Source organism: Micromesistius poutassou (assembly GCF_964030765.1).
Source record: "Micromesistius poutassou genome assembly, chromosome: 1".
Taxonomy (NCBI): Eukaryota; Metazoa; Chordata; class Actinopteri; order Gadiformes; family Gadidae; genus Micromesistius; species Micromesistius poutassou.
The window spans coordinates 15631313-15648064 of NC_140271.1; the positions used below are offsets into that span (position 1 = coordinate 15631313).

Here is a 16752-nt window from a genome sequence, read left to right on the forward strand (position 1 = left end):
TGTGTGCGTGCGTGCGTGTGTGCATGTGCATGTGCGTGCGTGTGCATGTTTGTGCGTATGTGTGTGTGTGTGTGTGTGTGCCTGCATGTGCGTGTGCAATGCAGGGCTCTGAACCAGGGCTGCCGCTGCGTGGAACTGGACTGCTGGGACGGAGACCGAGGGGAGCCGGTCATCTACCACGGACACACGCTCACCTCCAAGGTGCCCTTCAAAGAGGTCATCAAGACCATCGGCCAGTACGCCTTCAAGGTAAACCAGCGCCTGGCAGACACCGTTATCCTTTTGGCAGAGCCTGTTATCCAAATCAACACGTGAAGCGTACAATCAAAAGTGGAAGTAGACATGTCGCCGTTTGTGCATTTTTCTGAAGAAAATGTGTGTGATTGCTTGCCAACTCGTCGATTGATTGAACAATGGGGCTGAATGTTTTTGTTTGGTGGTGGGTTATGGCGCCCCTTGTGGCCGAAGCGGTACTTCACTTTTTGGAGGCCTGCTTAAGCCTGGTTTCTATAGGTGTACCAACTTTAACAACCATAACCATTACCTAAGGGGGAGGTTCTTAAAGGGTAAATTGTAGGCCTCTTCTCTAAAGTGGACTTGTTTGTCTTCTCTAATGCGGATTTGTTGAACAATGGCGGATCATTTGCATAATCCAATTTTTTTCGTAAATCTGCCATAACTAAGCCATTTTTAATAGAATCAAAGTGAAAATAATACCATAGTATTTAACCCCAACCGCAGTATTAAGGAGTGTGTGGTACAAATTGTGGGTCATTTGGGCTTATGTGCCTAACCCCTCGCAATCACACTAATAAAAAAAGAATGTACTTAAAACGTGCTGCACAAAGTTCCTGAAACATCGGCACGTTTCTAAGTGGATCGGGTGCAGAGTAGCTTTCCCCTTCGGAAAGGACGAGTAAACAGAGTACGTCCGTTGTAAATAGTGACATCTCAGGATAATCTCAACATAATCAAAAGCCTTGCATAAGAGCTTAAAAGTGCATTAAAGAAATAAAACTAAAACCACTAAATCAATATATATGCTCAGCGTAATGCTTTTTTTTTTGTTGCATTGTCCCATCTTATAATAAAAGCACAGCAGCACGTAATAAAAAAAAAACAGCCTCCACCAGCCCTGAATGATCTCCCCTACACTCCTGGCCCCAACGCTGTGGTTGAGTTACATACTGTACATACCGTAACTCAACTCATACTGTAACCGGGTCCCTGTCTCTCTCTGGCTCCCTGCAGGCGTCCCCGTACCCCCTGATCCTGTCCCTGGAGAACCACTGCTCCGTGGAGCAGCAGGCGGTCATGGCCCGCGACCTGAGCTCCATCCTGGGCAACAAGCTGCTCAGCAGGCCCCTCCGAGAGACGCCGCTGAAGGACCTGCCGTCACCCGAGGTAAAGGGACAGGGCCCTGACGCGCGTGGTCACATGTACGCACGCACGCACACACACACACACCACATACAGGGCCCGATACACAACTACGCATGTACACACACTCACACACATAGAGGGGATGAGACGCACGTACACTGACACATACACATACAGGTGTCGATATACACACACGCACACACACACACACACACACACACACACACAGTAGAACCTTTTGTTGTGACATTTGGTTTGGCCGCAACATGACACCTAAACCAAGTGAGAGTTGACACTTTGTTCAGTTTGTAATCTGCAGAAAAATCAAGTCTGTCCTTCTTCACACGTAACACAGCTAGAAACGTCCGTGGCCAAAAGCATCAGGTTTGACATAGAAGGGTGTTCTGTGTGAATGTACACAAGCTGTACATAGTAGATGGTCATGAGCCCCGTGCGCCACCCACTGGTCCAAGGTGGAACTACACTGTGCATGAAACAAATGGACGGATTCAAAACACACACGCAAGATGCCTCGCAAGATGTAACTTACTTATTACCCTGCTTACACACAGACACACGCAGACACACACACACACACACACACACACACACACTACACACACAGCTCCGTAGTCACCATCATCGGCCCTAATGAGTGTGTGTCTGTGTGTGTCCGTGTGCGTCCTTGTGTGCGTCCCCAGGAGCTGCGGGGGCGTATCCTGGTGAAGGGGAAGAGGGAGACCCCTCACCTGGGCCAGCTGGGGAAGGAGGGCAGCTTCTCGTCCAGCTCTGAGGACGAGGCGCTGGCCGGCAGCAAGCGGGACCCCACAAAGGTGAACCCCCCTGGAGGTCACGGGGTCGGGGAGGGGTGGGCAGAGGTTGAGGTGGAGAGTGGAACCGTTTTGTTATTTTATGAGCAACGCAGGTGGGGGGCGTAACTGGAGGCATAAAAGTTTTGTTTTGTTTTGTTTTTTTTATTATAAAGCTATCAAAAACAAGAAAAATGTGTGTGCGCGCGAGTGTCTGTGTTTGTGCTTGTGCATGTGTGTGTGTGTGCATGCGTTCGTGCGCGTGTGTGCTTGTCTTTCCCACATGTGTGCGTGTGTGCATTTATGTGAGTGCGTGTGTGTGTGTGTGTGTGTGTGTGTGTGTGTGTGTGTGTGTGCATGTTTGTGCACGTGTGTGTGTGTGCCGTGTGTGCTTGTTTTTCACGTGTGTGTGTGTGTGTGTGTGCGTGTGTGCATGTGCATGGGTGTGTGTTGCAGGGCTGTGAACCAAGGCTGCCTCTGCGAGGAGCTGGACTGTTTCTGTTGACTGTTCCCAACAGAATGCCGATCAAATATACCCACGTTAAAGTTTGAGGAAAACAATGTGTTTTTTAACGCATTTAGTTTTTGTGTTTTGATACAATTTTTATTGCGCTCCCCAGGCGGTCTCGTCCAAACTGAGCCCAGAGCTGTCTGAGCTGGTGGTTTACTGCCGCAGCGTGTCGTTCCGTGGGTTCCAGAACTTGGCTGAAAAGGCAGCCAACGAGATGTCCTCGTTCTCCGAGAGCGAGGCGCTGAGGCTCATCAAGGACTCGGGTAACGGCTCACCCTGTGTGGGGGACAAGTCAGCGCCACGTCCCGTACACCCGCACCCTACATCTTACACCGTTTGGTCTTAGGGGAGGCGTGTGGCTCCGGAGGTAGAGCGGGGTCGGCTGGTAACCGGAAGGTTGCTAGTTTCGATCCCCGGCTCCTCCTAGATTAGTGTCGAGGTGTCCCTGAGCGAGACGTCCTCACAGTGGTTGACGCCGCTGTCGCTGTGTGAATGTGTGTATGAATAGGTGCATGTTTAAAGCGCTGTGAGAGACCATTGGTCAGAAAAGCATTGGTCTATAAATGCAGTCCATTTACCGTCTTCTGTCTGTCTGCCGACGCAGGGAAGCTCTTTGTGAAGCACAACAGCCGACAGCTCAGCCGGATCTACCCGGCCGGCCAGCGGCTGCAGTCCTCCAACTACGACCCCCAGGACATGTGGAACAGCGGCTGCCAGATGGGTAGGAGCACTGCAGGCCAAGCGGCTCTAAAATGGAATCTGACGCGGACTGTTAACTGTTAACGAACTGTTAACGAACTGCTAACGCCGTTTCGGTTAAATAGCGACTGTACGACTGTACGACTCTAAAAATAATCACAAATGGGTCGTAGCCATGGGAATCACACGCCCCCCCCCACCCCCACCTTCTACTGCAACTCCTCACCCAAAATGCATCTTTTTGCAACATCACAAGTGGGCGTGTCCACCTAGATGTATGATGGATAGATGAGCAACGTTTGCTACAGGCCACCGGGAAGGATGCTACACTGATCTGTCCATCACACATCTAGGTGGACGCGCCCACTTGTGATGTCACCAAAACACAAGAAGAAGCAGATTTTCAAACGGCTCGTCGTGGCTTATCACACTCAAACCCGGTGGCATAACATCACACCTTCGAAATCAAAAACCGACCGATGAGAACAAAACGCAACGGACCATTGAATGCAAACCACAACCCGTTCAGACGTGGGCGTGGCCTGACGGTTCTCGGTGTGTGTCCCCCCCCCCCCCCCGCCCCCATGCAGTGGCGCTGAACTTCCAGACCCCCGGGGAGCAGATGGACCTCAACCAGGGCCGTTTCCTCCCCAACGGCCGCTGCGGCTACATCCTCAAACCCAGCTTCCTGCGCACGCCCACGCTGACCTTTGACCCCGAGAACACTGGCGGGGGCCCGGGGCACGTCCCCACGCAGCTGACGATACGCGTGAGTCCTCCGTCAGGGGGTCAGCTCCTCTGACACCACGAGTGGGCGTGTCCACCTAGAAGTGCGACGGCTTGGTGAGCAACGTTTGCTACCGGTCCACCGGGTTGGCCGGTGGACCGATCTATCCCAGCGCACATCCAGGTGGACACGCCCACTTGTGACGTCAGAAGAGGCAGATTTTCAAAACGGCTTGTAGTGGCTAATCACCCTCACACCTGGTGGTATAACGTGGGACCTTTAAGTGTTGACACTGATGGCTCCCGCAGAGCTGAGGAGCTGTGTTGCTCGCTTATATGATGATTAGCCAGCCATAGCTTTGACCTTTTTACCATCTTTTTTTTAACGAGGAGGATTGGATTTTAAAACGGCTCCACTCCCCGTTCTCCCCATCGACAGATCTTGTCCGCGCAGCAGCTGCCGAAACCGATACAGACCAAGGCCAGTGCCATCGTGGACCCCCAGGTCTGGGTGGAGATCCACGGCGTTTCCATCGACAATTCCAGAGACAAAACACACCGCATTGACAACAACGGTAATCAAATCCTTTTTTTATATATATACTGTATATTTATGCCATCTTTGAGGCTTTTAGTAGCTAGTAGGTAGTAGTTATGTAATGGAATTGTGTTGAACTGGGGATATGAAGGCTAAGGCTAATTCATTTAAATGCCCAAAATATATATATTTAGTGTGGTTGCAAAGAAAGCCAGCCTGCATGAAGTGTTGTTGGGTCTATTCCCCACAGACTATCCCCTTTTATTTTCATTGGAATAAACCAGACAGCTGTAGGAAAACAGTTTATCCACTGACTAAAGGCAGATGGTTCTAGTCTGTAGCTACAGCGTTGTCTCACGGCTCTCATGCGCCCCCTGCAGGCTTCAACCCGCGCTGGGACTGCACCCTGAGCTTCCAGCTGCAGGTCCCAGAGCTGGCCCTGGTCCGCTTCGTAGTGGAGGACCATGAGCACACCGCCAAGAACGAATTTGTGGGCCAGTTCACCCTTCCTTTCACTAGCCTGCGCACAGGTAAACACAAGCTAAAACATCTGGGTCTGGTTGCAGACCCATCGGGGAGTGGAGTTCCACTGTAGAGCGGAAATACGTCCCCTCCACTATCTACAATTACACTGATTAACAGAACATTACAATACCCTGATACCCTGCATTAGTTACGATCTATTTCACATACATATAGCGGTCATGTTATTGTGTCCCGCCTCAAGTGCTAGGATTGCACAGGCAGCCTGTCAGTCAAACTCGCATGCTGACTCCTAACCTTAACCCTAACCCTTACCCTTACCCCAGGGATTTAAACCAACGTGATTGGATATTCTCCGGCGATCCCCTCGTTAATATATTCCTTTCTAGTGGAGCTCGACTCCCCCATGAGTCTGCAACCAGACACTCTTGAAACATTGTGGCTGTTAGCATCGCAGCATTGCATTAGCCTTAAGTAGAGTTCACCTAGACTCCGCATAGCCTCCCCCCTTACCCCCCACACCCCTCTTATGCACTTATTGTATGCTGTACTTTCTAGTACTTAAAAATAGTACTTAGCATTGCGTAGCATCTTATCCTAGCTATCTTTGTTGTATACGGGGAATGGGTTAACCTAGCGATTGTTAGTGCTTGGCACTTGGCTCTATGAACACCCTTACTGTACCGACAGCGATATGTTGTTATATTGTTTCTCTTTCTTCTGACAAATGTACTTATTGTGACACTTTGGATAAAGTGTCTGATTAATGCCCTAAATGTAAGTATCCACCTTTGTCTATTATGAATGACACTATTTCTGTGTGTATATGTATGTGTGTGTGTGTGTGTGTGTGTGTGTGTATGATTTTTTACGCAGGTTATCGTCATATCCACCTGCTGAAGGCGGACGGCTCCAGTCTGTCGCCAGCGTCGCTCTTTATCCACGTCAAGGTGAGCCGCAAGGGAGTGCACATCAAAACGGTGTCGGCGCGCGCAGCCGCCGCAAAGGGCAAGGTGTGACCTGCGAACGCCGCGCGGAGAAGCTCCACAACAAAGGGGAGAAGCGCCAGGAATGTGATGAGAGAGAGAGAGAGAGAGAGAGAGAGAGAGAGAGAGAGAGAGAGAGAGAGAGAGAGAGAGAGAGAGAGAGAGAGAGAGTGCTGCCGCTGACTCAGTCTGAAGTGCCTACACAGAGCCGGCTCTACGACAGAAGGAGGGACGGTGGAGAGGGCGGAGGCCTTTGGGCGCTTTGTGTTGCAATGTGTTACAAAGCCGTGATGCATGAGGGAGTGTTTGAGCCTCGCCTGTGCCGGTTTCTCAGTCTCACTGGACTCACTGATCGGCCAATACTGACCTCAAATGCCTTGTTGATCTTTTTGGGTCGATGAAGCGTTTTTGTAACAGAGAAACTTTTGTCTATTTTATACTCGCGTTTTTTTTAACTTAGAATATCAGTATTACTAAAAAAAAATAAGCTCTTAACTATAGTTGAACTCTGCTCTCTTTTTAAAAAACAGCCAAGTGCACTCTTAATGCTTGTATTTTTTTGGTGTATGATTTTTTTTTTCCGAATATGAATAACTTAATATGCTGCTTTTTATAGAAATTACTTATTAATGGTATTCATTCAAATGAGATTTTGCTTGGTCAGCTCATCAACCTTAAACAACATTTGAAATGCTCATTAAGTGTTCTTTTTTAAGTATTTGATTGACTGTTTATTCGATTGACCATTGACAAAACGTTGAAACTGTAACCTAAAAACTGTGACTGAAGCCCTGACACGTATTACACTACGGATCCGCAGTGTTCATTAACAGTATTATTTATATATGTGCATTACATCTCACTTTTTCATTGAAGCACAGGATCCGCCCCATTTCATGTACATGTGTGCATGTGAAACATTGACAAGTTTCACAACAAGTTTCTTATTGTCTGCCTCTGTTACTTTACCAGCATTTGACAAAAATGCAGGTTAAGTGTAGGTCATTTAAATGTAAATATATGCTACCATATGCTACTAAAAGATAACTTAACTAATATAGGTAGCATAGTGTGTATATATACAGTATATAGTATTCTATAGCGTTTATACAAGGATTTTAGCATTTGCACTATATCTCATTAACATGACATGAACTCATGAACTCTTTGAAGAGAGTAATGGCACATTATGAACTTCTTTATTTACCAGGTAAATAGAGCATGTTATTACTAACCTACAAGTTGCTTTGGATAAAAGTGTCTGCTAAATGACTGAATGCATATTTAAATGTGTTGGTCCTTTGTAATGTGAATCAGTGTTATGTTTTTAACCAAGTAATATATAAGAAAGTGGTCTGTTCTTTCAAACAATCTGTGTGTTGTTCTCGTTTATTCTCTGTCATGACACCTGTCACTCCATTAGACACGTCTCAAACAACTACAGGGGGCGGGATCACAGGACTGTATACACCCTTTATCTCCTATGCTTATCATAGGATATATAGATGATTACAAAGAAACAAACACTTGACAAACCAGCTGAGCAGCTGTACTGGAGAATGACTGCACTCAAACTCAGGGATAAGAACCTTTTGCTACCATCGCCTTCTCTACCCAGGTCAGGACATTAAATGCAGACAACAAATACCTTTCTTAATAGGAAATTGGGGAACACAATAGCATTCCAATATTCAACATAAAGGTTGGTGCTCATTCAAGTGATCCTAGCAGTGGGACGCTGGCTGCTTGTAACTCCAGCAGTAGATTTACCTCTCCTGAAGCTAAGAAGTCGAAGGGGTGAAGGCGATTTGGGGGATCCTTTTGTCGTGTTGAATGGGAGGTAGCCATTTAACTCATTCAGAAAAGATAAACATTAAAAGAAGGCTGGTTGCTTGAAACAGCAAAGAAGTAATTACATTACAAGGTTAAGACTGGGTCATTGAATAAAACACAAGGCCTCCATGTCATGTTAACCCTACAGGTTTGTGTGAGCATTGTCAGGGAGAGGAGTAACAACAGCATGTCATTATCTACTACAGTAGGAAGATCTGGAGGACATGATGGAAGACATTTTAACCCAGGCTGGTATATATGATTCACATTTAGAAAGTAAACCAGTTTGCAGTGCAGTGAAGGCTACAGAGTGATTCGCTCTGTGCAGAAGGGGGCGGTAATGCGCGGACAGCGCCCCCCCTCCTCCGCCGTTCAAACCCTAGAAGGAGCAGAAGAAGAAGGCGCTCCTTCACTTCCTGGTTGAAGATGGCGGATGAGAATGAGACAGCACCAATGCCGGAGAAAGAAGATTTAGAAGACCACGGGCATTGCAGCGACTGTGAAAACGAAGACCACCACTTTGACGATGGGTGAGGACACGTTCGAGTCGTTTGAAAACATTGGAAAACATTCCGCGGTGTCGCACGCTTTTTCCAAATGTGTAGCAGCTAAACCCTAGGCGTGCTAGCTCTACAAGGAGCCGAGACCCCGATGGAAACGGTCCCGCCCACTTGCCTGCACCCTATTGGTCCGAGTGGTAGGCACTACTGCTTTGGCGTGATATGATTGGTTTGGAACGTATTCACTTCCTGGTTTGGGCGGGCCCTCGCTGTCAATTTTCATCTCGCTTTCTGACAGTCGAGGGGCTAAAGCGAAGGATGGCTGCAGCCCAAGCCTCCTCACAGCCCGAACGCGATAGACGGCTCCTCGCTGTTTATCGAACATATTTATGCGTTTAATGAAATGCACATGTCATCGATGGCATACGAGTCTATCCTCTCAGAGGAACTCAATGAATACGTGACCTGTAGCCACACACACACGCGCACACATACGCACACCCTGCAGGCTGTCAGATGTCCATTGTCTGAGTGTGTGTCTGCTAGTGTCACCAGCAGCTTTGTGTCATCTCGTTGTGATCACCGTTCGCCCATCTGCTGCGCGACCCCACTTCTCCTACTTCACCACAAAACGTGTTTTATACAATCCCGATTACTACTACTACACCCGCAAGGCATTAAGCACATTTAATCGAAGGCAGGCTCGGTTGAGCGTCTGGGTTTCTACTTTTGAAGTGTTTTATTTTAAGGCTGTGCTGTTGTGCAAACGGAAATCGCAGAGTTGGCTGTCGACGCTTTTTTTCGTGTGTCATGCTTCTCCCTGCTGAACGCGATGTGTACAGCGTTTGTCTGTCGACATGGAAACCTGCAGAACGATTCATTTAGTGGTAATGTCACAGGCCTCTTGTCTGGTGCACACATTCATATGCACTCTTGCCCTGCTGTCACGTGATTCACCATCTGTCCTGTGGTGGTTACAAGAGGCGGCCATTGCTCGGTCCCTAATGAGATTACTTCCTTTAAGCGTACAATCTTCCTCAATCCACGAGGGGAGGTAGTTTAGTGAGTGTGGCGTCTCCATGGCCTACTAAGTAGTATGGCTTTTTAAGGTTAAGGGGGTTAGGCCTGTATCTAGCCCTAGATATTTGTCCAGACGTTCCATCAGATCTACTTGTGATGTGCCTCTTTTTTGTCTTTTGTTTTATTACCTACAATACAAAATCTGACCACGATGCAGAGAGATCACTGAACTAGAGACCGGCTCTCCTGTCTTTTTGTTCTCGCTCCATCAGGGACAAGGGGCTGGGCGATGACACCGGGGCCAAGAAGAAGAAAAGGAAGCAGAGGAAGAAGAAGTCCGCTGCAACAGAGGAAGCACAGGACCCCATCGCCAAAGTACGTGTTCAAATAGAGGAACGGCCGATGCAGAAGGCTGCGTCAGTTTTTTCCCCCCTGCTCAGCCTTCCTTTTGTTTGTCATCCTCTTTTGTGGCTTAGAGGGGGGGGTTCTGGAAAACCAGAGTGACGGCTCATTCTTTGCAATTCCAAAGCTACCTCTGGGGGGTGGGTGGGCGGGTTGGGGGGGGGGGGGGGGGGGGGGGGGGAGGGGGGGTCACAACACCAATGTTGTTCACGTTACCTGTTGTGTAGTCCAGTCGATTGATTTATCCTTCCTCCTGACACCTTGGATTTACCTTTTTCAGGTCAATTCTCTGCCCGCCGATAAACTCCAGGAGATCCAGAAGGCCATTGAGTTGTTCTCTGTAGGCCAGGGCCCTGCCAAGACCATGGAGGAGGCCAGTCGGAGGAGCTACCAGTTCTGGGACACGCAGCCCGTGCCCAAGCTAGGTGAGGCTCTACAAAACTGGGGAAAGCGTTTGTTTTATTTGCTTGAAAAAGTTGCGGCTTTATTTGCATAATATGTGTACACGTACACAGGAGCACGTAGGCTATTATGAAAATGTAAATGTGGTGTGCTTTCACAGTTAAAAACCACAGTTAAACCGTCCAATATGGAAACGGCTCTGTGTTGTAATATTCATCAACTACGTAGAACAGTCCACACATGGCCATGGCATTCATAGTCCACTTGGCCCTTTGACAGTGATGTGTACGTGCAGTGACACACGACATATTACGGCTTCACCGTGTTGGAGGGCCGTGATGACGTCATTTTTGGTTTTGCGCCCGGTGACCATGAGTCAAGTTTAAAGTGTCCCCCCCCACCCCACCCCCCACCAGGCGAGGTGGTGACATCACACGGCTCCATCGAACCGGACAAGGACAACATCCGCGAGGAGCCGTACAGCCTGCCGCAGGGCTTCTGCTGGGATGCTCTGGATCTGGGAGACCCTGCAGTGGTAAAGTCTATATTTAAACACCTGCATGACACTGCTATGTATCTGCCTTGGGATCCTTTGCCAGTGTTTATTGATTTGGCCCGTGTCTGTAGCTTGAGACAGAAACTTGTTTTTGAGGGTGAAGGAGGTCACTTGATTTAGGGATGGGTTTGTTATGCTCACTGTAGGGTTTAGGGTTAACCTCGTTTTTGGGAGGGGTTGCATAGAACTTTTGATTTGTTTGATGTCAGAAAGAAAACTGTGGCTGTGTTCAAACAAAGCCAAAGGGGAAAACACAGACTGTGTGCTTGCATATCTCTTTCTATGCGGTCAATATTGGTATTCAAACAAAGCATATTTGTTCAAAACAAGAATAACCGCTGAGGTGTAGTGTGGAAGCGTTGAGCAGATGCAAGGCCCACTGTGATTGACTAGTAGAGCCCCCTTCTGATGTTCAAACAGACGTCACAGCTCACATTTGAATCAGTTTGGGACTTAAAGGTGCAGTGTGGAGAATTTAGTGGCAAGTAGCATAACCTACTTGGCAGGCATGAAAATAATATGCATAAGTATTTTTTTTTATTATTGGTGTATAATCCCATAAATATAAATCATTGTTTTGTCGTTACTTTAGAATGAGGCCTTTATATCCACATATGGGCAGGTCCTCTTCCATGGAGGCCGCCATGTTGCTACAGTAGCAGAACAGACGAGGCTAAAGAGAGGATGCGTTTTTATTGCTTAATCATAATCGCTAATTTACTTGTAAGCTGTGATTTATAGCTTTTCAGACGGAATAATGAAATACAATTTATAGATCTATCAAGAAGCCTCATCCTTTGAAACGTTTGGCTACTCGATGCTGTCGATGACATCGTTTTGGAAGTACTGGCACCTTACTGGCCACCGTAGCTTCTCCCACGTTGTGGGACAGGGAGAGGCGAGGGGGGGAGGGATGGTATTGAGTTGGTTGCGATCTGCAACCTCACCCCTAGCTGCATCAAAATCCTACACACTGGCATACAACTGGCTCCTCGTACCTTGCCTTCTCCTAATGACGTTTCCTCTGTCTGTCACTCTCAGCTGAAGGAGCTCTACACTCTCCTCAATGAGAACTATGTGGAGGACGATGACAACATGTTCCGCTTTGACTATTCCCCCGACTTCTTGCTTTGGTAATTGTTCTGCGTACAACTTCTGTAATGTCATTGTTCAACCAACCAATTAATTAATGGATGGATGGAAAAAAAAAAAGTGTGTGTGTCGGGGCGTGTGTGTGTCCAGGTGTGTGTGTGTGTGTGTGTTTGTTGAGGTGTGTCCTTGTATGATCTCTTAATGAGCTGTGGTCTGGTCTCAGGTCCCTGCGCCCCCCCGGTTGGCTGCCTCAGTGGCACTGCGGTGTCAGAGTCATCTCCAACCAGAAGCTGGTGGGCTTCATCAGTGCCATCCCCGCCAACATCCGGATCTACGACGTGTGAGTGAACCGCCTCTGAAATAGTTCATATTATTGTGGAAGAAAATAGAATCTTTTTGAAGTGGACCAGGGTTGCATTCTGTGCCAGAATGCGTGCAAGTCACATGATATGCCAGTCGTCATGTGACTATAATTTGTTTGAAATTTCTGTTTGAAGACAGATAAGGCGATTGTTTTGAGGAGCGTTTTAGTCATATTTGTTAAAATCGTCTTCACATCCTGACAGTGCTCAATATATTGATTTGCTCTGACAAAAAGAACAAGGGAATCTAGTGTCTGTCTGTCGCAGGCCTGCAAGTTGGTCTGACGCCCCTTGGAAAATGAAAAATGAGATGTTCCAAACGAATATGCATTTGCAATTTGTTCTGTTGATGTCAAGCTATCTGTCAAAGCTTAATCTGATTTGATAATGTTGTCATTCATTTGTATTCTATTTTTATTTTTATTTTTTTTACACATTTTAGGGTTAAGGAAATGGTGGAAATTAATTATCTGTGCGTTCACAAGAAGCTCCGCTCTAAAAGAGTGGCTCCGGTCCTGATCCGGGAGATCACCAGGCGGGTCAACCAGCAGGGCTTCTTCCAGGCCGCCTACACGGCCGGCGTGGTGCTGCCCAAACCAGTGGGGACCTGCAGGTAGGGCCGACTCACTCACTCGTCTCCCCTTGTATGACCTCATTCACTGGATCAGGTGTGACTATTTTGACAACTGCTTCATTCAAATGTGTGAATTTAGTTTGTGTTGTATTTTAAAAACTAGGATCACCTTGTTGTAATGCAAAACATATATATATTTTTTTGCATTTTCTTTTAAAAGAATTCCCTTTTTTCTTTTTTTGTGTGCAGGTACTGGCATCGCTCGCTGAACCCACGCAAGCTGATCGAGATCAAGTTCTCCCACCTGAGCCGCAACATGACCATGCAGCGCACCATGAAGCTGTACCGACTGCCTGAGGTACACCCATTTTATTATACAGTCATCGTACAGTCATTTTATTGATTAGTGTGTACTATAGTGACCTCGTCTTCACAGCTCTTACCCTCCCCTTTTAATGTCATACACATCATCAATCCCCCACTTCCCTTTCCAACTTTGGGGGGGGGTCATTCTAACTCTGATTCGAACTGGCTCTTTGTTGTCCACTCTGACCCTTTGACCTTTTAACCTCTGACCCCTCCAGGCCCCAAAGACCCCGGGCCTGCGGCCGATGACCAGGAAGGACGTGCCCGCGGTGCACCGTCTCCTGGGGGAGTACCTGGCCCAGTTCCACCTGGCCCCCGTGCTGAACGAGGAGGAGGTGGCCCACTTCCTGGTGCCCCAGGAGAACATCATCCACACCTACGTGGTGGAGGTGAGCGCCTGCGTCAGCCGTCCACTGCATGGATCTGAAACTCTGATCTGAAGCTCTGATCTGAGGCTCAAGGATTCTTAGTAGTAGTGGTAGTGGCAGTGGTAGTATAAGTGGGTAGTAGTAGTAGTATTAATGGATTTTAAATCCCCACTCTTAAGTCTTTAATGATCTTATTGCTGTTTCAACAGCCCTGCTCAGGTCTCTCGTGGCCAACTGATACGGGGCTCTCTCTTGAGTTGTGCAATCTCAATTTTTTTTCCAGGGAAATCTTCTTAAGCCTTTCATTCCGTCTGAATAGCCTTTCATCAGGAGGTGATGACAAGACATGTGCCTACACCCCTGATTCATTTTCCACAGTAACGTGGGTGTAGTGCTAGGGCTGTAGAATTCAGTCCATTTCACATTCATCTCAAATAAGGGTTGATAACGTTTGACACGACCTCCTCTTCCTCCCTCGGGGTGACAGACGGAAGGCAAGGTGACGGACTTTGTGAGTTTCTACACGCTGCCCTCCACCATCATGAACCACCCGGTGCACCACAGTCTGAAGGCGGCCTACTCCTACTACAACGTGCACACCACCACCTCCCTGCTCGACCTCATGTCCGACGCCCTCATCCTGGCCAAGACGGTGAGCTCCTCGTGTGTGTGTGTGTGTGTGTGTGTGTGTGTGTGTGTGTGTGTGTGTGTGTGTGTGTGTGTGTGTGTGTGTGTGTGTGTGTGTGTGTGTGTGTGTGTGTGTGTGTGTGTGTGTGTGTGTGTGTGTGTGTGTGTGTGTGAGAAAAAAGTGATTTTAATCGTGATAAAGCACAGCAAATTGTGCGATTTAATTAATAAAAAGAATCGATTGACATCACAAGTGTGTACATATAGATATATTTAAAAAATGTATATGTAAACAATGTATTCAATATTTCATAGTAGTCATTCCTTGTCATTAAATTATTTTTCCAAATGTGATTCGTGTTTGGTGAACCGCCTGTGATTGGGGGTCTCTGTGGTGCATTGCAGAAAGGGTTTGATGTCTTTAACGCACTGGATCTGATGGAGAACAAGACTTTCCTAGAGAAGCTCAAGTTCGGGATCGGCGATGGAAACCTCCAGTATTACCTGTACAACTGGAAGTGTCCCAGTATGGGCTCGGAAAAGGTACTGTGGCTTTTTTTGCTGCTTATTTTTCCTTTGGGCCATTGATGAAGCCTAGGATATTTCTGGTATCAGTCTTCTTTATACTTCAAATTAATCGCTGTAAAATAATGCAGTAATACAATTTACACACACACACACACACACACACACACACACACACACACACACACACACACACACACACACACACACACACAGAATATTAACGGGTCTCTTGCCCTGTTACCTTGGCAGGGTGCAGTGAGTTTGAATCAATATGATGTGATGACATCCTAACAAGCCGCCCCTCTCACTCCCCTCACAGGTCGGCTTGGTGCTCCAGTGACAAGCCCCGCCCCTCCTCGTTAGCGGTCCCCAACGAGTGTCACCGATAGGCCAGGAGACCACGCCCACGCACTGACCACCAGAGAGACGATGGACAGCGGGACGTCCCGGTTCAGGAGACGCCAACACCTTGCAACGACCCCCCCCCCCCGTTTTTACTTTTTGACCTTCTGAACTTTGAGCTGCACTACTGCTGCCAGGCAGGGTCTGGGGAGGGAGGGTGGTGCCGGTGGTGTCCTCCTCCTCCACCCACCCACTCACCCACCCACCCGACCTCCATCACAGGGACCTGAAGCCATTGTAGTTACAATCCCAGATGACTGCATAACATGAGGCGAAGCGTGATCGAACCAACACACTCTGATTCAGACACACACAGTTTGCAGGATAAGCGGCGAGCTCAAACAGCTCACCGCTCGGCGTATTGACGAGAATCCAAGAAAATAAATGTGTATATAATATAATCCACCATAGCAGGTAAATTATGCGCTAACATGTACACACGATAACTCATCGTTTTAGTTTGTTTTGGAGGGTTGGAAGTGTGTGTGTGTGTGTGTGTGCGTGTGTGTTTTACATTGAAATGGAATTAAAAAAAGAAGTCATTCTTAAGTTTTAGCGATGAAGACAAAATCGAAATGATTTAAATATATGAAAAAAATAAAATGGGATTAAAAAAAAAAAACGAATACCAAAAGTGGGCATAAGACGAGGGATTCGGTTACCCTGGTTTTTCCATGCAGAGATGCCATGAACGTGTCTGTTTTAACGGGTATTTTGGAGTTTGGCTCCACCTAGCATAAGGTGTTTATGCCGGTACTGGCGTGTATCCTTTGAAATACTTCTTTACACTTGTATTAACTCTCATGCCACAGTCTACAGCTTGCTACACTAACCGGAAACCGTGTTTGAAAGAAAATAAAAAGATGAAAAAGACGTTCCATGGATGAGTTGTTCAGCAGAGTCCTGATGACCTGACCTGGCCATTTGGATGGGATTGCGCTGCGTGGTTGGTTCATGGTCAGAAATCAAAGTCTGTTTCAGATGCTTGTATCGAATCCACTCCGGTAAAGTGTTTCTTATGTCTCGTGTTGCTCGGAGAGAACGATGGTCAAACGGGGTTGTAACGCAGGAAACGAATGAAGGTGCGTTCGGTGGATCTGTTTTCCTTTTTTAAGCAAAAAATGAAATAAAGTTGTTGCTGTGCGGGTGGCTGTTTTTATGTCGAAGGGGGGGTTCATTGTTTCTCCGGGGTCTTTTTTTATATTCATATTAAAACATGTTTGATTGTCGATGTACGAAGTATATTTGCAATTTGTAGTCAAGTGTTGGTGTTTTTTTTTTGCTTTTCATCGAGTGAAGAGCACGAAAAGCACCATCGAACCCTCGACCCTTTTTACCTGTAAGGTGTGTCGGTGGGCGTGGCTAAATTCTAGGGGCGATCGGCGACGTCACAGCGGACGAAATAAAATAATAGCAATATAAAAGTCAATTACACAATGTTGGTTGGAAGACAGTGAGTTTGACTCAAAATGTTCTTTATTCGGCCGATACAACACTGATATTTCGGAAATTGCGTTTATCGCCCAAGCTGTTTCAAGCAGTCAGGTGACTTGGTCGTTATGTCGAAGTCAAATAACCAACAACA

At 47.3% G+C, this 16752-nt stretch overlaps 2 protein-coding genes across 2 annotated transcripts in view; both read left to right on the plus strand.

Annotated features, from left to right (window-relative positions):
* Positions 1-7498, plus strand: part of plcd3a (phospholipase C, delta 3a) — a 17478-nt gene extending 9980 nt beyond the window's left edge. Inside the window, exons 4-12 of the mRNA XM_084488801.1 lie at positions 64-249; positions 1252-1404; positions 2085-2216; positions 2813-2966; positions 3308-3424; positions 3993-4171; positions 4568-4703; positions 5047-5196; positions 6026-7498. Of these exons, the coding sequence (XP_084344927.1) occupies positions 64-249; positions 1252-1404; positions 2085-2216; positions 2813-2966; positions 3308-3424; positions 3993-4171; positions 4568-4703; positions 5047-5196; positions 6026-6168 (1350 nt within the window). The 3' untranslated portion in view covers positions 6169-7498. The remainder of the gene's footprint in view (positions 1-63; positions 250-1251; positions 1405-2084; positions 2217-2812; positions 2967-3307; positions 3425-3992; positions 4172-4567; positions 4704-5046; positions 5197-6025) is intronic.
* An 879-nt stretch (positions 7499-8377) lies between these two features.
* Positions 8378-16310, plus strand: nmt1a (N-myristoyltransferase 1a). The gene is made up of 12 exons (XM_084463389.1): positions 8378-8498; positions 9761-9863; positions 10171-10315; positions 10709-10827; positions 11890-11981; positions 12164-12280; positions 12745-12915; positions 13126-13234; positions 13461-13631; positions 14098-14262; positions 14643-14780; positions 15085-16310. The coding sequence occupies exons 1-12, from the start codon at positions 8395-8397 to the stop codon at positions 15103-15105; spliced, it is 1455 nt and encodes a 484-aa protein (XP_084319515.1). The 5' UTR covers positions 8378-8394; the 3' UTR covers positions 15106-16310.
* Positions 16311-16752: the final 442 nt, after the last annotated feature.